This window comes from Hyaena hyaena, unplaced genomic scaffold (assembly GCF_003009895.1).
Source record: "Hyaena hyaena isolate Hyena2069 unplaced genomic scaffold, ASM300989v1 scaffold_783, whole genome shotgun sequence".
NCBI classification, from domain to species: domain Eukaryota; kingdom Metazoa; phylum Chordata; class Mammalia; order Carnivora; family Hyaenidae; genus Hyaena; species Hyaena hyaena.
Genome location: NW_024081416.1, coordinates 334,884 through 359,830, shown reverse-complemented (window position 1 = coordinate 359,830; position 24,947 = coordinate 334,884). Strand labels below are relative to the sequence as shown.

At 58.6% G+C, this 24,947-nt stretch overlaps 2 protein-coding genes across 2 annotated transcripts in view; both read right to left on the bottom strand.

Annotated features, from left to right (window-relative positions):
• Nucleotides 1–1,162: 1,162 nt before the first annotated feature.
• On the bottom strand, nt 1,163–5,772 carry SLC27A3 (solute carrier family 27 member 3). The gene is made up of 10 exons (XM_039218981.1): nt 5,101–5,772; nt 4,614–4,823; nt 4,157–4,315; nt 3,465–3,589; nt 3,107–3,301; nt 2,711–2,801; nt 2,398–2,596; nt 2,013–2,110; nt 1,761–1,891; nt 1,163–1,479 (listed from the first exon to the last, which is right to left on the bottom strand). The coding sequence occupies exons 1-10, from the start codon at nt 5,690–5,692 to the stop codon at nt 1,303–1,305; spliced, it is 1,977 nt and encodes a 658-aa protein (XP_039074912.1). The 5' UTR covers nt 5,693–5,772; the 3' UTR covers nt 1,163–1,302.
• A 666-nt stretch (nt 5,773–6,438) lies between these two features.
• Nucleotides 6,439–24,947, bottom strand: part of INTS3 (integrator complex subunit 3) — a 38,773-nt gene continuing 20,264 nt past the window's right edge. Inside the window, 24 exon segments of the mRNA XM_039218929.1 lie at nt 6,439–7,660; nt 7,761–7,917; nt 8,048–8,120; nt 8,231–8,331; nt 8,557–8,724; nt 9,509–9,557; nt 9,873–9,986; nt 10,398–10,473; nt 11,274–11,342; nt 12,331–12,484; nt 14,260–14,379; nt 14,583–14,627; nt 15,405–15,508; nt 15,718–15,772; nt 16,397–16,526; nt 16,785–16,904; nt 17,581–17,687; nt 18,005–18,096; nt 18,489–18,568; nt 19,037–19,124; nt 20,046–20,237; nt 21,726–21,823; nt 23,148–23,277; nt 24,189–24,333. Coding sequence (XP_039074860.1) covers nt 7,583–7,660; nt 7,761–7,917; nt 8,048–8,120; nt 8,231–8,331; nt 8,557–8,724; nt 9,509–9,557; nt 9,873–9,986; nt 10,398–10,473; nt 11,274–11,342; nt 12,331–12,484; nt 14,260–14,379; nt 14,583–14,627; nt 15,405–15,508; nt 15,718–15,772; nt 16,397–16,526; nt 16,785–16,904; nt 17,581–17,687; nt 18,005–18,096; nt 18,489–18,568; nt 19,037–19,124; nt 20,046–20,237; nt 21,726–21,823; nt 23,148–23,277; nt 24,189–24,333 — 2,545 coding nt within the window. The 3' untranslated portion in view covers nt 6,439–7,582.

The following is a 24,947-nucleotide window of genomic DNA, read 5'->3' as shown; positions in this document are numbered from 1 at the left end:
CCCCCCCGCACACCCGTCAGCCAAAAGACACCCCTGCCCACTCCCCATGCCCCCACCCCAGGCATACACTAACTGTTGCACTTTCTGGGTTGAATTACGGGTGAGTAGAATGAGCTAAATTCGTCGATTATTGGTCGGTGCAAGAAGTCACCCATACCTGAGTGTGCACCTCAATTAGTCTGTTGGTGATGCTGAACTGGGTTTGCTGGTAGAGGGTGGGGGTACATTTTGGAACAGGAATTAGCTGAGGTTGTTGGCGAGGCCCATCCCCTGACCTCTCATGTTAGGAAGAGGAGTTGGAACATGAAAGATAATCGAAGGGAAAGTAGCAGAAAGACCCGAGGACCCACAACTCAAACCAGGGGGCTTTATTTTTTATTTATTTTAAAGTAAATTTTACACACAGTGCAGGGCTTGAACGCACAGCCCCAAGATCAAAAGTTGCATACTCTACCGATACTCGCCTCGACTGGGGCGAGGGGTGGGGGGCTGACAGGTGGGACTTTAGTTCTAGTAGAAGTGCGAGTCCCATCATTTCAAGTTTTTAATCATGAACTTTTTTGATGCTTCATTTGGGGGCCTTTCTCCTTTCGCTTCCCTAAGTGCTCCTGCCGCCGCACGCGCACATGCGCTCCGAGCGCTGCTCCAAGGCTTCCGAGGCTCCTCAGAACCCGAGGGGCCCCAGCTCGGGCCGCTCCTTCTAGGAGCATTCGGCTGAGATGTGACAAAATTAGACACACCTGAGCTAGGGCGCTGAGTGCCCCGCCTTCCCCATCGCTGACTGGCCTTAGCAGAGTGTGAGGGAAGCGAAGTGTCCAGAGCATCCTTTCCCACCAAATCAAACCTGTTTTCCCTGGTTGACTCTTCAGCCCAGCCGCACCTGTGCTGGGGGGGGTTCTCTGCGCACCCCTGCCGTTCGGCTCCCCCCACCCCCAGATGGGAGTGCAGCTGGAAGGCACAGCACGGGCCATCAGCCACCAGGGGCTCTCCGAGGACAAAGATCATGTGGGGTCGCCTGAGAGGAAAACGCCCAGGTCCAGACCCGGAGCTCGGCCCCCCCCCCCCCCCCGGGCAGTCAGGGCAGAGATGTGCGCGCTCTGTGCCAGGGGAAACCGTCAGGGCGAAAAGCAGTTCCACCGACAGGGAAGACGGACGCCACAGATCAGAGGTTGGCCCTGGCGCCATTTATTACAAAACAATGATTACAAACCTGTATAAAGAAAGACCCGGGGGAACTCCGCGCGCCTACGACGCCCCCACCCCACAAAGTCGTTCCCTCAGGCACCTCGGCAGGGAGGGCTCTCAGATGCGAAGGTCCCCAGCCAGGAGGGCACTGTACCGGGCAGGTGTGAGGGGCAGGTAGGCGCCCCCAGCCCGGTCCAGAACGTAGAGGGGGTCAGGCAGCGCACTCGGGTCAAAACCCTCCTTTGTCATCCGAACCTTCTGCTGCTTGAAGGTTTCCGTGGTGGCCAGGGACTCCTGGGAGGGGGTCAGAAGGAACTGAAGGGGGAGGAACTTGGCCTGAATTCCGTCAAGGGGTGGGTCCAGGGAGACGGGGGATGAGGTCAGAGTTTGGGATGGGGGGTGCAGGGAAGAGGAGCACAGCCCGCAGGGGGCACGAAGGAGGGGCCAAGGCGCGCGTGCAGGAAGGAGCTGTTCTCTCCCTCAGGGGCCGTGTTGCACGAGAACCCGCGTGCGGCTTGGGGCCGCGACCGCCGCGGGTGCAGGGCCTGGAGGCTGGAGCAGAAGCGGCCGGTTACCTGGAGCCTTAGGAAGCGAGGCCACGCGTAAGGCGGCAGGTTCTCAGAAACGTGGCAGTAGAGCTGCGCAAGGTCCAGAGAGTGGGGGGGACGCAGAACGAGGGCCGCCATCCCAGCCCGGCCTTCGTGCCCTGGCGGCGTTGGGGGAACGGCCGTCGCCGTGAGTCGCCCTCAGGCTTCACGTTCCCTGTGCCCAGGTAATGCCAGGCAGGGTGGCGGGCTGGCCGCCCCCCGCCCCCCGCGTTCCGGTACCTGGCACAGTGACTCCATAGACGTTCACCTCCTGCAGAAAATCCAGGGACTCCAAGGCCCCCGCGACCTCGGTCGTGGACACGTTCTCCCCTTTCCACCTACAGGAGGGCAGAGCTTCAGAGCCTGGGGGCGGGGCGGGGCCTGGCGGGCGGGGGCGGGCCGGCGTGGGGGCGGGCGGAGGTGGGGCGGGGGCGGGGCCTGGCCGGCGTGGGGGCGGGGCCGGGCGTGGGGGCGGGGCGCGGGCCGGGGCGCGGGCGGTGCCAGACGGTCACAGGGAACGAGCGTTTAGCGGGTCTGAGAGGAGGGCTCGGGGGAGGGGCTGGGTTTGGGGGGCTGCGTCACGGAGGTCAGATGTCCAGGACGGGAGCCAGTCACGGACAGATACCGGAAGGTGTCTCCGGTCCGGTCATGGAAGCGAAGGAAGCCCTGGTCGTCGCAGACCAGCAGGTCTCCAGTGTTGAAGAAAACATCTCCAGGCCGGAAGACGTCCTTCAGCAGCTTCCCCCGGCCCAGCTCGGGCCCCCCAGCGTAGCCCAGGAAGGGGGACTGTGGGCTCACTGGGGCCACCAGCAGCCCGGGCTCACCTGCAGAGTCACTGGGGTCAGGGGGAGCTGTGCACCTCGCCCAGAGCTTCCTGGCCCCTCACCCGCTCTCCGATTCCAACCTTTCGCCAGCCTCACCCCCACCGGAGCACCAACCTGGAGATGCGGCCACACAGTGCCCCCGGGTGTCCCGCATCGGCTCCCCTGTGGTGACATCATAGCGAATCAAAGAGAAAGGGAAGACATGCTGGGGGAAGGGAGCCCCCGGCACCGGGTCATTTCAGTTGCAGGAGCCTCTCCCTGCCAGCCCCGCCCTCCACCCCTCCACCCCTCCACCCCTCCACCCCTCCGCGGGTCTCCAGCTCCTTCCCAGCCCCCTTACCTTGTAGACCCAGGAAGCTCGCCCCACGGCACCCGGCTGTCCCGTGTAGTTGAAAGTCGCAACGTTGCCCTCCGTTAGGCCATACGTCTCCAGCCCCTGCCAGCCCCGCCCTCCACCCCTCCACCCCTCCACCCCTCCGCGGGTCTCCAGCTCCTTCCCAGCCCCCTTACCTTGTAGACCCAGGAAGCTCGCCCCACGGCACCCGGCTGTCCCGTGTAGTTGAAAGTCGCAACGTTGCCCTCCGTTAGGCCATACGTCTCCAGCACCTGCACCGGCCCGAAGCGCCGCACAAAACGCTCCCAGGTGTCCGGGCGCAGCCCGCTGCCCACCACCAGTCGGACCTTATGTCCCCGTTCTGCCTGGCACTGAGATGAGGGGGGATGGGCACCAGGTTCAACAGCAAGATGCCAGCTCCCAAAAGTGAAGCCCCCACATCCCAGGGCCTTCTCCCCACCCTGCCTGCCCTTCTCGTCCTGCCCCGTCTCCCTGCCCTGCGGTGGCAGCTCTGCCCAGGACGTGCCCACGCACCGGGGGCTGGTTGACAAGGTATCGGCATAACTCCCCGATGTACTGGAACACGGTCACCCCGTGCTGCTGGCAGTCGTCCCAGAAATGGCCAGCTGAGAACTTGGACTTGAGCACCACTGTGGCCCCTGCCAGAAGCGGGGAGGGAAGGGGGAAGGAAGGGAGACTGAGGGCTGTGGGGGGAAGACCTGACCCCGTCCCTCCCTTCGCTGCAGTGTCATTCTGACGCCCCCTTCGCGGCTTTCACTGCAGTGTCTGTCATTCTGGGAAGGCCCTGCTGGGACCGTCAACTGCAGGCCGAGGTGGCCCTCTTGCTTTCTCTCCAGTGTCTTAGAGGTTAACGCCCTTTCCCTACTTCCTGTCCCCAAACAGTGCATCGTGTATGCCCGGCCCCCAGGTCCCAACCTTCTTCTCCATTTGCTTCCCCCCAACCCCGGGCTGCCACGCACGCCCTCCGCGCCCGCCCGTGGAGTCTGGAGGCCCCCCCCCAGCTGCGCAGCCTCTAGGCTGAGCGGGTGGCGCTTCTCGCTGTAGCAGGAGTTCTTGGAGAGGAGACCTCGGCCTCCCCCCTCCTCGGGAAGCATCCCCGGGTGAGCGTACCACCGGATGTCCTTAATAAATGTTTGCTAGGAAACAAGTTTGCTGGAGGACTAAAGCGGGTGGGGAGGGTCGAGGCGGGCGTGGGAGAGACTGACCAATGCCCAGGCAGCCCACAATGCCCAACAGGGAGCCAGACATGTGGTAGAGCGGGAGGGCAAGGTAGATGACATCCTCGGGGTGGACGCCGCACAGCTGGTGGAATCCCTGGCACTGCAGGAGCTTCAGGTGGCTAATCCGCGCCGCCTTGGGGAGGCCTGTGGGTGGGAGGGGAGGGCGTGTCGGAGCTCCTGGCCCTGCCTCCCTCTGCCCCTGCTGCGTTTCCGCAGAAAAAGCCAAGGCTGAGGCTGATGCCAAGCTGTCCTGGACATGGCGGGAAGCTCTGGGAGGTGGAGAAGTGAGGAAGAGCGGCAGAAATGAATAGTCTGGTTGGGACCAGCCCTGGTCGGAGGCGGAGGAGCGGCCTAGGAGCGGCGACTACGGCTCCGGCCCCCAGTGCTTTGCCTTCCTCTTAGTTCCGTGGAGGGTGGGGGGAGTCTGGTGTCCAGTGCTCACCCGTGGTGCCAGAGGTGAAGATGTACAGGCACGTGTCCATTACGTTCTGGGGGGCGGACAGGTACCCCGGCACAGGCTCATCGGCTTCAGCCGAGGCCTCGGCCAGCACATCGCGGATTCCGGCAAGACGGGCTCCGGGGCCTGCAGCCCAAAGGCGGAGCCCCATGGCGCTCAGGGCCGGCAGGTCAGGCTCCAGGGACTCCAGGAGCTCTGGACGGGGTGGGAAGAGGTAGCGCGGTGGCCCAGAATGCGTCCCCACCCCACAGCCCACCCGCGCCTCCCCCGCCCCTCCACGCCGCCTCACTCCTCTCGGGGGAGGGCGAAGGGTGCGAGTCTCCCGTCACCGTTCTGGGAAGCGAAGACCTAGCTCCGTCCCCTCGCAAACCCGGACTCAACCCCCCAAGCAAGCACCTTTCCAGCCCCTGTGAGCGGCTCGGCCTCCTCCCGGGCCGCGCCCCGCCCCGCCGGCCCGCAGCCTGGGCCTCACCTGGCGCCAGCACCAGCGCGCGCGCGCCGCAGCTGCGGAGGCAGTGCAGCAGGGGACCCCGGCGCAGGGCGGCGGGCACAAAGGCCGCGCGCAGGCCGGCCTTGGCCAGCCCGAACCAGAGCCACAGGAACTCCGGGCAAGCGGGGAGGAGCAGCGCCACGGTGGCCCCGGGGGCCAGAGGGGCCGCGGCGCCGGCCGCCCCGGCGGCCCGCTCGTCCCCCGCGCCGCCGCCCGGCCCCGCGTCCCAGCCCCGCGCGCGCAAGAAAGCGCGCGCAGCCCGGTTGCTCTGACGCTCGGCCTCCGCGTAGCTAAAGCGCCGCGCGCCGTGAATGAGGAAGATGTGCGCGGGGCGCTGCCGGGCCAGTTGCGCGAGGCGCCAGGCCAGGCTGCAGCCCCCCTCGGGGCCCCTCGGGTCGGCGGCGGCCGCGGCCAGGGCGCGCGCTCGGAGAGCCCGTTTGCAGCGCAGGACGCGCACCGCGAAGGCCAAGTCCGCCGCGAGCCAGCGCAGCCGCGGCCAGACGTGCAGCCTCCGCAGCAGCAGCAGCAGCGGCGGCAGCAGCAGCAGCGGCGGCAGCAGCAGGAGCGCGGCCATGGTGCCCTCGTCCTCCGCTCGGCCCCGCCGCTCCCTTCCGAAAACTAGGGCCGCTCGCTTTTGCGCTGCGGGCTCTCCTTCCCGGGAGCGCGCGTGCGCAGGCACACGCCCCTTTCCCACCCGCTCGCCCCCCTCCCCCGCAAAAGCGCGCAGCCGAGGCCAGGAGAGCGTGGGGGGGCGGCCCCGGGCTCCCCGCCCTCCCCAGCGTCGCGGCCCGCCCTGTGCGCGCTCGCTCCCCGATAGCCGGGAACCCACACCCTCCCGGGACCGGGTTTTCTCCCCCAGGGCGGCTCGGGCATCTGGCCGGCCGGCGGAGTCCCGGCCCGAGGACGCCCCCGGCTCTCCCCAGACACTCCGAGGAACTTGGGCCCCCGGGCCCGACGCGCCCTCCCCCGGCGCCAGCAGCTGCGCCTGGGGAAGGCTGGGGGCCCGGGGGGGGGGGGGGGCCCGCCCTGGAGGGACGACGGCGGAGGCCCCTCCCTTCGGGCGAGGGCGCCAACAACTCGGGGCCGGCGAACGCTTTCCATCCTGGGTTTAACTGGGGAGGAGGAAACGGGAAGGAGAGAGGGGGTGGGGGTGGGGGTGGGAGAGGCCTGAGCAGTGGCTCCGAGGGAGAGGAGACTGGATTCTGTAAAAGACCAATTTGAAGGCGGGGTCTGTCCGCCACCCAGACGTCACTCGTCCCGCCTCAGTCGGCCTCCAGGCCAGCCGAGGGGCTCTCTTCTGCGGGGACGCGAGGGGGGGCGAGCGGGCCGACCGCGGAACACAGAGGGTCCCTTCTCGCTGGGAGCTGAGCACCGCCCCCAGGTGCACGTCGGTCCTCCAGAATCCGAGTTGGGCAGCCTCCCGCTGAAGCAGCCTCCGGTACTGGGTACCGCGTGGACCTACTCGGCGGGACAGGTAACTTCCGCCGAGGAGAGAGGAGCAGGGAGATGGCGCCCGGACAGGTTAGGGCCTGGCCCTCGGCCCTTGTCAGCAGGGAGGCTAGGCAGGTGGGGGCGCTGCAGCCAAAGCCCCCCTCCCTGCAGACAAGGGTGGGCAGGAAGCCGGGGCCTTTCAGGGCCACAAAGGAGGCGCCGGCCCCGTAGGTGGCTCCAGGGTAGGCAGGGGCAGCGAAGGCACAAATGAGGTTCTGGCTTGTTTTATTGTCATTTAAAAACTTTTAAAACGCGATTATCTCTGCCAAAACAAAACAAAACAGAGCCAAGGAGATAGGACTATTTGACGTTCTGCGGCCGAGGCTCCCTCTGGGAGTCCAGGGCTCCGGCCCAGCCTGGAGTGCCGACGCCAGGCCAACACCAGCGTGCAGGCCCGTGGGTGCGGCCTACCCCCCCCCCGCCCCGCGTCCCTGCCCGAGCCGCGGCACCTGCCCCATGTTGCCAGCCGGCAGGTGGACCACGACGTCACTGATGAAATGCCCGCTGCACGCAGGACAGAGGGCAACTAATGAAATGGCCGTTCGGAGCAAGTCAGGGCCTGACGGGTGACGCGGGAAGGGGCATCCGCACCGTCTCCACTCCCATGCCTGGCCTCTCTGGCCAGCAGCCCCAGTAGCCATTTCTCTTCTCTTTGGGAGGCTGGGGAGGGGCAGGGTCGGAGGACCTGCGAGGGCCAGGTTTCCCGCAGCCTCTGGCTTCCGTGGGAGGGGAGTGGGGAGGAGCAGCAGTGTGGTGGGGCCGGGCCTCCCCCGAGAGAGGAGGGGCAGGAGCAGGGGCTGCGGGGCAGCTTCTCAGGCCGAGCCACAGGAGGCAGCGCATCCTCCCCGGCAGGCAGGCGAGCTCTGGGCTGGGGGAGAGAGGGCTCCCCACGGTCTCCCCAGCCCTTATTAACCTCTGATTCACCAAGGAGGGGAGGGCAGTCCAACCAGGGCGGGTCGGGGAACACGGGGCCTCAGTCACTGTCAGACCCCACTGCAGAGGACCCTTTCCGTTTCCGCTTGGTGGGCTTCGGTTTTGTGTCTTCTTCCTCCTGGAAGAGATTTCGGGAGTGGGGGGGGTCACTAGCCTGGGCAGCTGCTGGCCCCACACCCGCTCCCACTGCTGCTCTGCGCGGCGGCGGGGGCGCTCACGGAGGCACTGCTGGAGCCGGACTCCTCCTCGGCGTTGGGCGGCTGGGCGGCGTTCTTGCGACTACGCGGGCTGGACAGAGCTGCTTTCCTCCGGCTCTTGGGCGGCTTGGTGGACGAGTCCTCGTACTCCTCAGCCAGGGAGAAGAGATCGCTGAACCTGAGCGCGAGAAGGCGGAGCCCTGGAGCACACCCCTGCCTGCCTCCTCCGGCCCCTGGAGCCTCACTCCCAGCAGGCGTCCGCCCCGGGGGGCCTCCCACCTTCCCAAGGCCCAAAGCGGGAGCCTTACTTCATCTTGTGCGCCTCGTCACAGCTCGCCTGCACGTGCTGCAGGGCCTGCAGAATCGGGGTCTGGCTAAAAACTAGAGGGAGGAGGGGGGCCGGGGAAGAAGGGGCAGTGAGAGGCGCAGCCGCCCCTCCAGCTCTCGGGGCCGCCCCCACCCGCCCTGGGCCGGGGGTCTGGGATGCGTACAGTTCTGCTTGGTGTTGGTCAGGTTGAGACGAAGGTTGTCTAAGTGCTCCAGGATCTGCTCCAGGGTCAGCTGCGCCAGCTTGCTGCTGGAGCTCCTCAGGCTGCAGGAGGCTCACAGCCCGAGTCTGAGCTCGAGGGGAGGGCTCGAGGAGCGTGGGGACCCCCCCACTCCCACCAGGGGGCAGCCCCTGTGGGGAAGGGTGGAGTAGAGCAGGGGCCAGCCGCAGGGCACTAGGCAAAGAGGGGAAAGGGCCACCCCGGACACCATGCAGCTTTGGGCCACTAGATGTCACCCCCTGACCAGCGGACGAGGGCCCAAGTCCCACCTCTGCCTCTTGCGAGGGAGGCTGTTGTTCTTGATGAGCAGGGACTTGATGTGCTCAGCAAGCAGCTCGTCGTGCTTCATGCACCAGTGCCGCAGGATGCTGGTGGTGAACTGGTCGTCGGGATGGCACGGCCTGCTCAGCACCATCTTCACCATCTCCTCGCTGGGCCTGGGGGCGTGAGGGAGGGCCCTCAGGAACCCCTGCTCTCTCCCACCTACTTATTTCCCAAACCTCAGCCATCGACGCCCCACCCGAGTCTGCAGCTTCCTGCTCTCACACCCTCTCCCTCTTCTCTCTGGGCCCAGGAAAGCTGGTTTCACGGCCGGGACACAGAACCGATTCTTCGGGTTCTGTGGTGGTAGCTGGCACGTGCTGGGGAAGTGGCTCACCGAATCTCCCCCACCTTGCCCAGAACAGTCAGGAAGTGGGGCCAGGGAGGCGCAGTGTCCAGCCCGAGGAGGCGCTGGGGAGGGACTGGCAGGCCACAGCCCCCAACCTGCCCACTTCCCGAAGGACACGCAGCTGTACCGCCTCTGATGTCTCAGGTGAGAGTAAACAAGGTGGAAGGCAGGAAAGAGGTAGGAAGGAGACAATACCCAGCTGCTGGGAAAGCGCCAGCGCTGGAGGGCAGAGGGGCCTCCTCCATGTTAGCCCTGTGGCCTCAGGAGAGGGGGGGTGGGGAGCAGGAAACAGGGATGTCCGGTCCCCACCCCACCCCCTCCTCCCAGGGCAGCTCCTGGTGGGCAGGGGTGCGAAGCTGAGAGGAAGCCAAGCCCGGATCCCAGGGGAGCTGCCTGTTGGTAAATCATGGTGGGGGAAGGGCACAACAGCAGATGTGCACAACAGGAGGGAGTGTGGCCAGCCTCCTGAAGGAGGACAGGAGCCCTTCTCAGGGGGCTTATCTTTTGGAGCACGATCACTGGGAGCTCGACTCCCTGCACGTAGAACTTACTTCTCCCTTCGGAGCTGAAGCAACAGGCAAGACAGGGCCTCTGGGTGCTCTGTAAGGGGTCGGGGGGATGGGCAGGTAGAAGCTGTTGAGAGGGCAGAATTCCGGGGGGAATCCTAGCACGTCTCCCGTCCCCCAATCCACAGCCACTCGAAGCAGCAAGCACGGTCTTCCAGGGGAGGACAACCCGCCGCTGCTCCTGAGCCCCTGCTCCTGCCTGGCGCGGCGTGGCCGGCCTGCAGCACGTCTCCAAAGAGCCGGAGTGGCTGACGGGCACTTCAGCACTCTGCCTCCGGGAGGGGCAGCAGTGGGGCCTCGGCCTTCCCCTGTCCCTCCCCCTATTCTCGCTGCCTGCGACCGTACTCACCTTTGTACTTGAGGTGCTGCAGGATGGGGATGATGGTCTCCAAGGGGATGTTGTGGGCCAGGAAGAGCTGCCACGCACAGTACTGCTCAAAAGTCTCCCAGTCCAGGCTCTGGACTGCAGGGGACAGAGAAGGGGTGCGTTCTCTCTCTCTCTCTCTCTCTCTCACACACACACACACACACACACACACACAGGGCTAATCCACGGACTACACGCACACACAGGGCTAATCCACGGACTACCAGCATCCCAAGCAGGGCTGGTATACAGGTGGGGACAGTGACCGACACTACAGATCCTCTCCCTTTCCACACAAAGGGTTATTTCCGAAGGGTTCGTATCGCTTCTGTATTCCCACAGCCTAAGCAAGAAACAGATCCAGAGACACTGCCCAGGCCCACACCGCATGGCACAGCGGCGGCCTATCCCATTTGCAGCCCCATAGCCAGCTCCGCTATCCCTAGAAAATACCCAGGGATGCCACTCCTTTCTCCCCCAGGTGTCTGAAGGGGTCTGCTCACTTACTGAGTATGTTGAGGACGGAGTCCTTTCGAAACATAACCAGGTTTCCCATCATCACATGGCAGACCAGCTCCTGGAGCTAAGGAGGGGGAGGAAGAAGGCAAAACCCATTGGTTCTAAAAGAGGCAGAGCAGCTAGTATGGAAGGAGGGGCAGGAGGGCGCACAGGGGGAAAAGCCAGAGGAAATGAGAACCTAGTTTAAAGGGCTGGGGAGGAAATGATGGATGCTGGATTTCTGAAGGGTCAAGGGGCTGGTGAAGAGCACCAGGCCTGTTTGGGGGCAAAACAGGTTTTAAAAAAACACAAAAAAAACAAAAACCATTAAAGTGGTTTCCATGCCGTGCCAGCAGAGGGAGAAGCCAACTTGTCTACCCGGCCCAAGTCTGCCAGGTCCCATCCCCGTCCTGTGCCTGAGGAGGGGTGAAGGGCCGTGGGAGGCTCTGCTCTGGGAAAGAAGTATGGGCAGGAGAAAAGCCAAGAAAGAACAGCTTCTCTGTCATAAATGGGGCACAGGAGTGGCCCCGAGGAACAGAAATGGACCCCAGTTCAGTAGGAGAATGCATTAGCAAAGCTGGTCTCCTGGGGGCCCTGTGCACAGTGGAAAGGTCAATGGCCTGATCATTTTCATCCTGAGCCAAGGGGAAGGCCAGTTGAGAGCTAAAACAAAACACCCCATCCACCCACCCACCCACCACCACCACCACCACCTCCTCACTTTCCTTGTGGAACTGGAGGGCCCAGATAACGCAGAGAATGAGCCCAGCCTGCCTCCCAGGGGATCCACTTCCCTTCCAGCCCCCAGGCCTGAGGCCACACAGGCGCAGTGAGGTCCTGGCCCCCCTCAGCCGGCTTTTCCCTTGATGAGAGCTCCTCGTGCACCTGTGCAGAGTCAATAACAGCCACGATCATGTTCAGCAGCTCGCCGCTCCGCAAGGTCTCATCTGGAAACTGGCCAGAAAATGACAGAAGCTGGAGTAGGGGTCCAGGGTGCCCCCTCGGCTTGCACCTCCTAACTCAACCCTCTTCCTTCTGGCACGCTCAGGGGACAGCAGGGCTGGGCAGGCGTGGGGCCCTAACGCAAGTCCCTAAACAAAGATCCGACAGTTGTGAAGCCGGGACTCTAATCTTTCAATAACTGAGATTTGTTCTCTTTGTGTCCACACTGCGAGGAGGGTGTGTGTGTCAGGAAAGGAACTGGGAGCGGTCTAGAGATGGAAGTAGAATCAAGGATTGGATGTGATGGGGAGTGCCGTGCGGCAGCGGTAGCAAAATAAGGCTTTGTGTCTCTGGCAATAAAAGTAAATCCAGTCCATATAAACCCTCAGGCAAAGAAGAGAAGGTGCAGAGTGTTTAGGGTGCATGCGGGGCAGGCAGGTTCTCTTCCTGGGAGGGAGCAGGGGAGGAAACTGCCACATGCTGGGCACGCCCCCGCCCCCGCCCCCACCCCCGCAGGTTCTGGGGAGATCGCAGTTCCTCCTATTATGCTCACACCCTATGCCCTGATGTCCCTGTTCCTGGGGACTTTCACCGAGAGGAGGAAGGGGTGGTGCCTCCTCTGGTGTCCCAGTCCCTAGAGAAGATGGAGAGTGAACAGGGGATGAGAGTCTCCACCACAAAGGCTGTGGTCTTTGGGAGCCACTGGAGAGAAACTGAGGGCGACCATCAGAGGGCAGGAGGGCCTGCAGTGTGTGAGTGTGGATGTGGCCGGGGCCTGTCCTGGGTCCACACGGTCTGGCCAGAGCTAAGAAGCCAAGTGTATAGGTCCAGCCCCCACTCACAGCACAAAGCACAGAATAAAAGACATTTTTTCACTTTTAATGGGGGGGAGGGGTCCACTGAGGCCAGCAGGGGTGGGTAAAGGAGGGTCAGGGCCGTATGCAGTGAGCCCGCCCCGCACAGCCGCCCCCCTCCCTGGCAGTCCAGCACAGACACTGACCTCTGTGTAGATGGAGGGGGTGAGGTGACACAGAAGCCGCACGTCATCCTCCTGACAGGCCTTCATGTCCATCATCAAGCAGGTGTGCAGGTCGCCCAGCTGGGTGGCCTGGGCGAAGGACTCATACAGGTTCATCTTCCCGGCAGCGGCTTTGCTGCAAGACCAGTGAGGCCTGAGCCAGCAGCCCGTCCCCGGGCTTCCGGCTGCCCCCGACGCTCTGGGCTAATCTGTCTCGTGGCCCTCCCCTGCCTTCCTCAGGGCTCCGGACAGGGTGCTGCCCACAATCAACGAAGCTGCCAACTGGTGACAGTCCAACACAGGAGAGGGGCAGGGACACAGGGGACCCCACCGCACATCACACAAGAGACACTCAGGAGAAGGTAAGGCCTGAACATAAAGACTAAAAACCACAGACTTGAGAAAACACAGGAGTAAATCTGCATGATGCCACAAGCCCAAGTGACAGAAGAAAAGGTAAACTGGACTCAATAACATGTAAAACTTCTGTGTCTCAAAGGAGCCATCAAGGGAATGAAAAGACAACCTGCAGAATGAGAAAATATTTGTAAACCAGATGTTTCATAAGGGACTTGTATCCAGAATACTAAAACAAATACAAAACAAAACAAAAACCTTCTTAAAAATCAACAATAGGGGCGCCTGGGTGGCTTAGTTGGTTACGCGTCCGACTTTCGCTTAGGTCATGATCTCGCGGTTCGTGGGTTCGAGCCCCGCGTCGGGCTCTGTGCTGACTGCCAGCTCAGAGCCTGGAGCCTGTTTCAGAGTCTGTGTCTCCCTCTCTCTCTGACCCTCCCCTGCTCACGCTGTCTCTCTCTCTCTCTCTCTCTCCTAGAAATAAATAAAACATAAAAAAAAAAAAAAAAAAAATTTAAATAAAAAAAAAATCAACAATAAAGAGGGGCGCCTGGGTGGCTGAGTTGGTTAAGCAACCGACTTTGGCTCAGACCATGATCTCACGGTTCGTGGGTTCGAGCCCCGCGTCGGGCTCTCTTGGTTGCGCACGCGCTCTTTCTCTCTCTCTCTCTCTCTCTCTCAAAAATAAACATTAAAAAAACAGGAGAGGATCTGAAAAGACATTTCTCCAAAGAAAATATGCAAATAGCCACTAATAAGCACGTGAAAAGATGCTCAACATCATAACCATCAGGAAAACACAAATCAAAACCACCAGGAGACATCACTTCGCACCCATCAGGATGGCTGTAACCAAAAAGCCAGATGACGACTGGCGCCGTTGGGGAGCACCTCAAACACTGGCGCCCTCCCACGCTGCCGGCAGGGAGGTAATACGGCTGCTGTCCGGCAGTTTCTCACAAATTTAAAATGAGAGTTAGTGCTGACCCACAGTTCCACTCTTGGGCACATGTACCGCAGGAAACTGAAAACACATGTCCAGGTAAAAACTTGTATGTGAATGCTCAGAGCAGCTGTATTCACAACAGACAAAAAAGCAGAAACAAACCAATGTCTGCGGATGCGTGAGTGGTGCCGAAGGACAATATCTGGCCACACACAGGAATGAAGTACCAATTCGTGCTACAATGGGGATAAAACTCTAAAACGTTACACTAAGTGAAAAAAGCTGGTCACGAAAAACACACATCGTAGGATTCCATTTATATGAAGTAAACAGAAAAAGTAAATCTATAAAGACAGAGAGCAAATCAGTGGTTAAGAGGGGTGAGGTGAAAGGGACAATGGAAAAGTGACTACTAACTGGGACCCACGGGTTCTCCTGGGGTGGATGAAAATGTTCTAAAGTAGCCAGCAGCAATGGTTTGAACAACTGAAAACCACGGAATTATATACTTTAAAGCTGTTATTTAAAAAACCCAAACACACAGAAGGCCCTGGTGATGACAGCCACGGGCGGGGGAGTCAGCGTACCCAGGGGAGGCTCCTACCCACCTGGCCCTCAGGTAGTACAGCAGGTGGTAGCCGATCTTGGGCTGTTTCTGATACAGCTCAGAGAGAAGGTCCAGAAGCAGAGAGAAGCTGCTGTTGTCCTCTTGCATCTGGCACAGGTTTCTGGACGAGGGAGATGGGAGGAAAGAACAGAGCTCAACGCAGGGCAGACTCTCCTGGGCAGCTTCTGGGGAGGTGTGGGCTGTCTGTGCCCCCTGCACACCCCTTCCTTCTGGAAAGGAGTCCCATGACCCGAGGACAGAGGCATATGCCTGCTGACAGGAGGGAAGATGGAACGGCAGTGCCTCCGACGGCTGGGTCCTTACCTGAATATCAGGTAGAGAGGCTTTCCCACAGACTCCTCCAGGGACCTGCGGGGGGCGGGGGGGGGGACACCGAAGAGCCCACGTGAGTGGGGAAGGTGGGCTGCAGGAAGACGCTATGGAGGCCAGACGCCAGCCTGCTCCTGTCCTAACCAAAGGTAAACTTGCCGGTGCCGCAGAGGCTCGGTCACAATCTAGGTTGTGACTGTCATTGAAAATGTGATTTCCGGGGCACCTGGGTGCCTCAGTCAGTTAAACGTCCGACTTCGGCTCAGGTTGTGATCTCACAGTTCATGGGTTCAAGCCCCACATGGGGCTCGCTGATGACAGCATGGAGCCTGCTTGGGATTTTCTGTCTCCCTCTCTCTGCCCCTCCCCGGCTCGTGCTCTCTCAAATATAAATGAACAGAAGAAGAAAAAAAAAATGAGACTCCTGCTCTTCAGGGAGGATACAGGCAAGGGTCCAATGCCACCTAGAGCAGCAAGGGCTGGGGCCCCTGGGCACAGGGGCAGGGCTCACAGGAAAGGACGCACGTCCACTGCCCAGTACTCCAAATTCAGTAGGCAAAAATAAACCCTTAAATGAATGGGCACACGTTGAGACTAAAAACAAGTGAAGAGAGGGGTGCCTGGCTTACTCAGTTGGTAGAGCATGCAACTCTTGAGCTCAGGTTTTTAAGTTTGAGTCCCACATAGGGGTATAGAGATTACTTGAAAATAAAATTTAAAAACCAGTGAAGAACTATTTCTCTCAAGTCTACAGCAAGATGCCCCCTGGATTGGGGCTCCTGTGGGTGGGTGGAGGGTCAGGGAGAGAAGCCTTACTCTTCAGTGATCTCCTCAGGCAACACCTCCCCTCGAAAGTGAGCTTTGAAGAGCTCCTGCAGGCAGGAAGCAAGGACAGACAGCTGCTCGGAGTCGAAGTCTTCCTGGGAGGGGACACTAGGAGTGGGTTCTCACCACCTGACCCAAGCCTCACTGGCCCCACCACCCGGAGCCACCTCCAGGACCAAGAGGCCCTGCCCGCCAGAGGGGACCCATCTGGGACACGGGAAGGAAGGAGTCAGCCGCTTGGATGGGGAGTCCTATGCGGGGCGGGCTGCGCTGCTTCCTTCTTAAGGGGGATTGTTTCCCTCACCTCCAGGACCTGGTCCACGATTTCCTGCATGACCTCACATTGGGCCTCGGTGTCACTGCAGTGTAGAATGGAGAGGAAATCGCAGGGACATACATGACAGCAGAGGGCAGGACACATACCCAGCAAAGCACATTCACGCACGGACAAAGCAAAGGAGGCCTGGGTGAATCCTGGCTTGGGTGGGGGACGCTTTAGGGCAGAATTTGCTGCTCTCCATGCAGAAGGGAAATCCCCACCATCCTGCTTTGGTGCTGAGAGGCTCTTTTCCTCATAATCTATGAGTTAGGGCACCTGGGTGGCTCAGTCAGTTAAGCACCCAACTTCGGCTCAGGTCATGATCTCACACAATTCGTGAGTTCGAGCCCCGTGTCAGGCTCTGTGCTCACAGCTCGGAGCCTGGAGTCCGCTTTGGATTCTGTGTCTCCTTCTGTCTCTGCCCCTCCCCGGTCCCTGCTCTCTCTCTCTCAAAAGTAAACGTTAAAAAAAATTAAAAATAAATAAAAAAAAGAAACTATGGGGTGAGAAGCAGGTGTTGGGCAATGAGGAACCTCACAATCTAAAGGCAGAAGGCACAGCCCGGAGCTTCCACTGCCTCTCCACGCCCCCAGCACCCCCGCTCGGTACCAGGGAGGAAGCTGGTGCTCGGCCTCCTGAGGCCTAGGACAGGACGCGCACGCACCTCCCCTTCTGGAGCTGGAGCACTTTGTCCCTTAGGGACTCGTCCAATTGGTCAAGATATGGGGTGATATCCACTGGCTCCTCCACAACCGTCTCCTTGATAGGGTGGAAGCGGAATTCTCTCTTCTTTCCTGAAGGGAAAGCAGTCATTTGCCCAGACGCCAGCCACAGGGACAGCCACCGGGTGTGCAGGGGGCCCTCGGCGTCGCCCCTGCGTGTGGGCGCGCCCAGCCTAGGGAGCAGACAAGGGTGGGGCTCTGTGCCCTGGAGTCCCACCTAGTGACCCTGCTACGAAAACTAACTTGGGGGCCCAGGCAACACAGAGGCCGCTCCTGCCACCTGGTCCCCTCAGGGTGACGCCACCCGAGCCCCTTTGATGCCGCACGTACCTCTGCTGCTGAGGTCCTCCTCGTCGTCGCTGAAGGCTGCCTCCGCACTGTCGTAGCAACCCTCGTCCCTGTCTGACATGTGGTTGTCCGTCTCCACGGAAACCGGCTCCTCAAGTTTGACTTGGGAGGAAAGAGACAAGGCACCCGATGGCCTCCTGTGACCTAACATGGCCGACACCCTGGAAAGGGGAGGCTGGGGAGCAGGGGGCTTACAGGCAGCTCATGACCCAAGGGCACCACAGAGCCTGAAGGACACCCTCCTGTCCTCACAACCTCCCACAGGGGCAGGCGGTTCTGCCAGGAGCAAGAAAGGAAGGGAGGTGCCCGCTGTGCTGAGCGCGTGTCATCCAGCAGGTGAGACCAGGGACGGTCCCAAGTGCTCTTCACTTCAAAACCGAGTTGGGAAGCTCTGCTTGGTTTGTCTTACCCCAAAACACAAAAGGGTGCACGTGTGTGTAACCGGGAGCAAGACCCGAGACCCAGCACGACCACCTCGCATCAGGGGCCAGGGGCCGGGAAGGCAGACACACGTCCCAGAAAAGCCTTCCCTGTGGAGGGGAGACTTTTTCATGAGAGAAGAAACAGGTGCTGAGGAGCAAGAGAGGGCAGCACAAGTCAGGTAAGATCAGACTGAAAAAGAACCAGAGAAGACAACACATAAATGCATCAGAAAAGGAAGTGGGGAAGGAAAACCGGAACCAGACAGTCAGAGGTGGAGACCCGCACGGGGGAGACCCCCTACATGGCTAAGAGCCCTGGGTGTCCCACACAGGTGACGGGAGGGAGGGTCCCATACCTTCCACAGGTGGGCTGGGTGAGCTGCAGAACTCAGGGAACTTCTCCCTGAGCATTGCCCGCAGCTCCTTATCCAACTTGGGGTTGTCGAACAGGGGAGCCAGATGCCTGTGGGGGGAACACGAATGAAGGTTCACTTCGCAGCTCCTCACCTCTAATGCGGCGTGCACTTAGGGAGACGGGTCTACGGCTGACCAGCACAGCCGGGCTGCACTCAAAGCCTCGGGATATGACGGCAAGACAGAAATCTCTTTAAGAGTCAAGAGGACATATTCCCAGCCGTCTGCGATGGGGCCAGTACTTTCTATACTAGTCAAGAAAAAAGGGTCTGCAGTGGTCTGACAGTATCTGAATGTGCCTCGCCTAGTGATACAAGAAAAAACAACCCATCCCCCAACCTGCCTACAGGCACATGAAGTTCTTACGCCAAGACCCGTTTCTCCACAATGTGGTTGAGGGAGGAGAAGACACCCTGTCGCACGTGGCCCTCCAAAGGTGGATAGAAATTGGGAATGATCTGGAAGGGAAGAAAGGGAGGGGAGAATGAGCACATGACTTTCCATCCAGAGTGTTCTGTACTAGATCTAAGAGGCTGCTTCAGTTTTGATTAGGAGACACTGGGGAAATATGACTGTAGAAAGGTCTGGAATGATCCTGAGCATTCCAAGCTGCTAAAATGGCTAATTCTTACTAGACCCGGCTGTTCCTCAGAGAGACCAGATTCTATCTTTAAGTCATTATCCCTCAAGTCGAGAAAGCCCATGGAGACATGGCGAGATCCCATGGGAGATGGCGGGAATAGGGGAAGGGTACTGCTCACTAACTTGGGGGCCAGGACCTAGGATTACAGGTGCTCCCACAATGAAGGGCACTGGGAAGACCTAGAAGGTGAAGGGGACACACACTTACGCGGCACATGAAGTCCAGGAGTGTGGCAGTGATGGCTGGGTGTGGCTTCATGGAGTGGTGCATGACCAGGATGGCTGGTTCTGGAGAAGGAGGAATTAAAGGGCCCCCACATCAGGCAGTTTGTTCCCAGTTCCATGAAACAAGGCATCAAAACAGACGAATGGTTCCAGAGAGAGCTGTATCCCTTCTCCCTATTCTCACTGAGCAGACCCAAAAGCAGACAACCCCAAACAGCTCCTAGCTCTCATCTCCCTTGTCCAGCATCTGGCTTAGAGGAGGGTGGTGGTGGGAGAGAAAACGCAGGACTCGGCACAGCTGCCCCACCGGCGTGTGAGCATAAGGCTCTAGGGCAAGAGAAGGGGAGTGCGTGCCTGGCCTCATGAAAGCAGTCTTCCTTCCTCGTCAAGGGTGCCCTCGTGAGGAACAACGGAACTGCTCCCAGATAAGCGGTCTCCCCCAATGCTGCCCTGAGGGTTATGACCACTGTCACCGAGACTAGGCAGCAGCCTGGCAAATGGCGGTGGTGTTACCTGCTCCCAGTCACATACCTATGTTCATAATGCTATCCTTGTCTGGGCTAAAGAACAGCCAGTCATAAAACAAAGCCAGCTTGGCATTGGAGGCAGCGACATTTGACTGGAAGAGAGAGGTGAGAAAAGATGGTTGGTTTCATCACACAGCAACCTTCCCTGCACAAGCCCAAGACAGACTCCAGGGTCCATGTGGCTGCCTGTCTATGAAGAGAATTGAGTTCCGAGTGAGACAGACCACAGCCTCCAGGGGGGAGGGCACCCATGTCTGCGTGTCAGTGAGACTGGCCTCAGTCTCACCAATCAAGCGGCCAGGGACTGGCCTCGGTTCTCGTTCGTCCAGAACACAGCCCTGCTCCTAGAGAAGGAGACTGGGGCCTAGCCAACACAGAACTCAGACTAGGGCTTAGGCTGCCCTTCCTGGGCTCCTGGGGCGCATTCCCGGCTGAAAGCCCCCTAGGAACAGGAGTCAGCACATTCCAAGGACCCAGTCAGCCGGGGGAGGGAACTCTGCTGGAAGAAGTCAGAAGGCAGCAAGAGGCCAGAGAGCAGACAGTTTGGAGTTTCCCCACCTAAGGGACAGAGAGGAAAATGAAACGGCTGAAAGAAACGGCTCCCCTGTGGAGTTTGCACAAGTAACCAAAGCTGATGCCAAAAGGCTGTGAAGTGAGGGTTTAAGACAAGCCCAGAATGTGAGGAAGGAGCCATTCAGAGGAGTAACTACATATGGTTCTGGGAGCTAAAGGTAACGACAGGGAGGCCTCAGAAATCGAGGCTTGGAGGTCAGCAGTGAAAGCAGAGATGAACCTGTCCAACTCCAAACCCAGATGGGAAATACTGAGTGTAGTCAACTCCCAGAGAGACGGACAGAGGCAGGAGGAAGGCTGACATTCAGCGGCAAGAAAGTGAAGGAAGGGTCTGTAGGGGTCAGGAGGTCCAGAGTCACGAAGCCTGGAAATATGGCAAACTCGAGGGACAAGGGCCTTTCACCACCCAAGAGCGTCCACCCCACAGCTCAGCCCCTCACCGTGCACGTTGTCAGGAGCCAGCCGATGATGGCCCATCGGGGCAAGATATCTGAGCTCAGCACTTCATTTGAAGGGTGGACAACCCCACAGATTTAGCGGATGAGGTCACAGCGCAGGGACTGACTGTCTGGGGTTGACAGGTACTGGCGCTGGAACCAATCCTGGTAGCGCTTCTGCTGACCAAACCGCACCTGGAGAAAGGGGGCGCCGGGGGGGCTCAGGAGGGAGGGTGGGGTCTCGGGCTGAGGAGCGGCAGCGCCACTCAACGCTAGGCGACGCCTACCCTCCATCTTCAACTCATTCACTAACTCAAGCTTTCTTCTCAGGCCTCTCCTCCTTTGGGAAGACTCCCTGTTTTAAATCTTCCTTGACTGAAAAAAGTTGCCAAGAACCTTCCTCGCTCACGTCTTGTGCCAGGGGTGCCTTCGTTCCTGCCACCAACCTAATGTCCCAATTACCCCCAACTGTGACTGCAGCCGGGTTTTTGATTCCTTCCTCCTGTTCCGGTCACTGACTGTCCAGTAGTAAGCACTTTTCTTACCCCTTCTTGTTTTCTCAAGCCCCTTGTGGACAGCAAGAAATGTTCCTCAAGAACGAGAGCTGACCCTGACAAAGCTGGCCGAGTGACTGAAGGGTCATTATCCCAGGTACACAGACTCTCCAAACGTTCTTGCAGCAATTCCTTCCCCCGATCAGACTCTAATGTGATTACAAATGGCAACCCTGAGTAAGAGGGGAAATCTGGTTTTCCTCTTCTATTCCCAAAATTCAACCAAACTAGAGAGAGAGCAGAAAGGTTAAAATGAAAGATACATCTAGAACCAACGCCGTTCAATAGAAGTTTCAGTAATGGTGATTACTGAGCATTTAAAGTGTAGCTACCACAACCAAGGTACTGAATCTTTTATTTTACCTAGCTTTAACTAATTTACTTATTAAATTATTTTTAGTAACTTCTACATTCAACATGGGGCTTGAATTCACGACCCTACCTGGAGATCAAAAGACACATGTTCTACCAAATAAGCCAGCCAGGTGTCCCTAGCTTTAACTAATTTAAATGGCAACCCATGGCTAGTGGCTACCATACGGGGTAGCACAGATCTGTCCGGTTCCCCTGGATGACCAGGAAACCAAAAGTAGATGAGGCCAGAGGCTCCCCAACTCCAGACTGGCTGGAGAGGAGCTGTTGCCTGGAAACTCTGTTAAACAAACACAGATTCCTCAGTCAGAGTATCTGGGAGACTGTGATCCCGGAAGATGTATATTTAACACGCTGCTCAACCAATTCTGCTAGAATTCAGCCATGTTTGGAAACCAACAGGCCAGAGCTCTTCCTGAGAATTCACATTCAGCCAGAGGAATGGTGGGTTTCTCAGAATGAACACTTCTCTATACCCTTTTACACACGTTTCACACTTGTAAATTACATAATTTGTGTATAATTTTTGGTTTAGCAACTATTTTAGACAGACTGAAAGCTTCACAAGCACTCTAACCGTACCTCTTTAACTGAACACTGTCTCCCCAGCTCACAGCACCTGCCCCATGCCAGGCAGACCGGGTACCCACTGGACCACCACTCTGCCAGCAGCACTCAGTGGTGACGCGTCTGCAGGACAGAGGGGGAAGCGCAGCCAACCTGCAGCTTCTGCTCCTGCTGCGAGAGATGAGCTCACCCGGGAGGTCATGAAGAGGAGCTTAGTCTCCATGTCGGGGGTTAGACGACACGCCAGGAATTTTCGTGATGTTCTGGACTGAAGAAGCTGCAGGATGCCTGGGCCAGGTGTGTAAGGGAAGAGAAAAGAGAGAACCCTGAGGACCTTCTAGAGGGACAGAAGGCAGGTGGGGAACCTGGGCCAGGTATTTACGGCCAGCGGTCTTGCTCACGGGGAAATTCTGAGACCAGACCAACAGGGGTCAAGCACAGATACAAGTGGGGGCTCAACTCAGCATCTGAATGTTCTGCTCCAACCAACCACCATCCCCAGGACCCAGATATATTACTTCTTTTCTGCTCCTGGTCGTCCAGAGCCCCCCACTCACATTCCAGTTGGCAACATGTGGGAAAGTCAGGGGGAAACATGGGCAACCCTAGCCTCTCTTTCTTCTCCTGATGGTCCCATCTCTGGGTCCTGGGATCAATGTGGTTGTGGTATAGGCACGGGCTCTGGAGTCAGACAGACCTGGATCCAAATCCTGCCTCTGACACTCACTAGCTGTGTGGCCTTGGGCAAATTACTTAATCTCCTTGAACCTCATTTTCTTTATCTGTAAACATGGAAAGTAAAATATCCATCTTACAGCGTTGTCCTGAGAATTAAATGAATTAACACACATGTGCCTAGCACACATAAACACTCAAAACAACTCAACACATGTTCAATGTAAGAGCAAAACAATACAATAGAGGGACTAGGACCTCCCTCTCCTTTCCGGACTCTCCGGGGCCCAGACAACTGTTCCCATGTGTGCACACAGGTACGCACGCGCGCGCGCACACACTCTCTCTCTCTCTCTGTCTCTCTCATGCATGTTGCAGGTGGGCAGGGACCCTGAAAAGGGGAAAGGGTTATCAAAAGGACCTTGTCCAGGGGAGGCACACTAGACTCCCTCCCCTGAACAGAATTTCGGCTTAGCTGGATCTCTGGAATTCAGAGGCAAGACTGCTAGCAGGGAGAAGCGCTCTCTTACAGGGCGAATTCCAGCCCCTCTGCTGACTCAGTCTCACGAGCTGACCTCTGACTCCTCTGCTGGACCCAGTAAGCCTGGAAACTGGTCATCAGCTCACCTCCCAAGCCAAAGAGGAGGAGGGAGCTGGAGGAGGAGGGGGAGGATCATGCTTCTACCTCAGTTTTTCTTGGGAGCAATGGCAGCAGCAGCCTGCCAAGCAGGGGCTGTCTGGGAACCATAAGAATTGCTCTGAACTCGTGCCACCCCCACACCCAGCTATACTGGGCACAGCCTGCCCCGTCCCAAGCTTCCTATTTCTGGCCACCAAGCCTCTCTCCTACCCTCCAGCCTCCGCCCTCTTGACTCACTCAGCACACACACACTGAACTCCCACCTCTCAAGAGCAGGATGCCCTGGCCCTTACTTACCTGTGAACTGGGGACTTAAGGCCTGAGGGTTATGGATAATATCTTTCCAAAGCAGTTCAAATTCTGGTATCCTGGCAACATTCTGAAGTAGTCGTACGAGGTCCCGGCCAATCATCAAACATTCCATGAACTTGATGAGGGGACGGGGGACAGGAGAGAGAATGAAAACACGGATGATTTACCTGCTGCAGGGAGACCAAGGAGCGGCTCGTTCTCGGGAAGGAAGGAAAGAGGGCCGACGGGACCAGAGGGTTTCTTCTGGCACCGAAGGACCAGCTCCCAGCTGCTTGGGGGAGAGAGCTGGAAGCCGGGGACGGACATACGGACGATAGGCTGCTGGAAACTGCTGAAGCCCTGCTGACTTTCACACCAATCTATTCCTTTCTGCCCAGAATGGTCTTGACCCAGGTCGAGAGACCACACTTCCAAAAGGACAGGACCGGCAAGCTTAGCCCCAGACACCTTCCCAGACCCCCTTTGGTCCAACAGAGCCGCCTGTGCTAAGGGAAATGATCTCCATCCGTGCTGTCCAAAAGGGTCACCACCAGCCACATGAGGCTAACGAGCACTTAAAATGTGTGTGGATAATTCAACTAAGGAACTCAACTTTTAAATTTTATTTTGATTAACTTTAAATTGCCACACGTGGGGAGTGGGACTGCATTAAAGATCAGAGCTCTGGGATCGCTCTTGGGAGATCTCACAGTGGACAGTTCATAATCCCACTTGACCACAGCCGTCACCCAGGTGGGTGTGGGAGGTGGCCTAACAGTGGGCAGCTGGTGTCTGTGGTGTGCAAATGCCCATGAAGAGGGCCTGAAAACCCCTAGCGTGCCAGTCTAACAGACAGCATTTCCTGGAGCCAGAGCTGTTCCACATGGATTGCCCACCTTCTCCCTTCCTCGGTTTCAGAATGATGAAAACACACCAGGCCTTGAGCCACCCCCATCTCTCCAAAACGACATCTCTAGCCTAGGTCACCTCAAAAGGTGTACACAGATGTCCACCCTAGGTTCATCTGCCCACTGTCTTCGTCCTCACCCGTTCCCGAAGCAGCGACATGCAAAAGTCCACCTCCTTCTGCCGCAGGGCCTGGAGCTGGGCGGTTCCGTGGTGGTCGACGATGAGGCGGAGGTACGTGTACACAGCCATGGCAATGAGGATGCTGCTCTTCAACACCCATTCCCTGCAGAAGGTGGGGGGACAGCTGGCATCTGCGCGCTGTGTAGACTCGTTCCCCCTCCCGGTTCACGCCCACACTTGCTTCTGGGGCCTCAGAAATGTCCGATGATTGGCACTGGGAGGAGGATCATTGATTCCCTGATGGTTTGCTCATGACCTATCTTGGACTACCAACTGGCTCAGGTAGGGACAACCTCCTACCACTCCACCAGGTGCCCAATGGAGATAAGCGCCGAATGAAAGCAACCTCCCTCTTTCACGTAACTGTTTGGCTTCCAATCAAATACTTGTTCATTGATTTGCTCGTTCAAACATTTACTGAGCACCTGTCATGTATGTGTCAAGCACCATGTGAGGCACTAGGGACAGAGATTAAACTCTAGCTTCTATCCAGCCCAGAGAATGGGGGAAAGAGATTCTTGAAGTGTCCCAAAGCCAGCAGTTCTTACAGTGTGGAAAGAGGACCTCCAGGGGCTAAGACACCTTGGGGACCCTGGAGGTTTCAGGATGCACTGTGTCAGCCCTTGCCATGGTGCCTGCCGTTGGCCACCCGCCATGCTATACAGGGTTCCCTGGCTCTCTGGCCACTCCTCCCACTCCCAGACAGTAATCTGAAAT

Bases quoted from the DNA above. Each gene is read 5' to 3' on its own strand.
- SLC27A3 (XM_039218981.1), bottom strand. From the start codon at position 5,692: ATGGCCGCGCTCCTGCTGCTGCCGCCGCTGCTGCTGCTGCCGCCGCTG. The intron at 3,302-3,464 runs GTGCGTGGGCAC...CCCTCATCTCAG, and splicing joins ACCTTGTCAACCAGCCCCCG to TGCCAGGCAGAACGGGGACA. The intron at 2,597-2,710 runs GTTGGTGCTCCG...GTGACTCTGCAG, and splicing joins CTGTGTGGCCGCATCTCCAG to GTGAGCCCGGGCTGCTGGTG.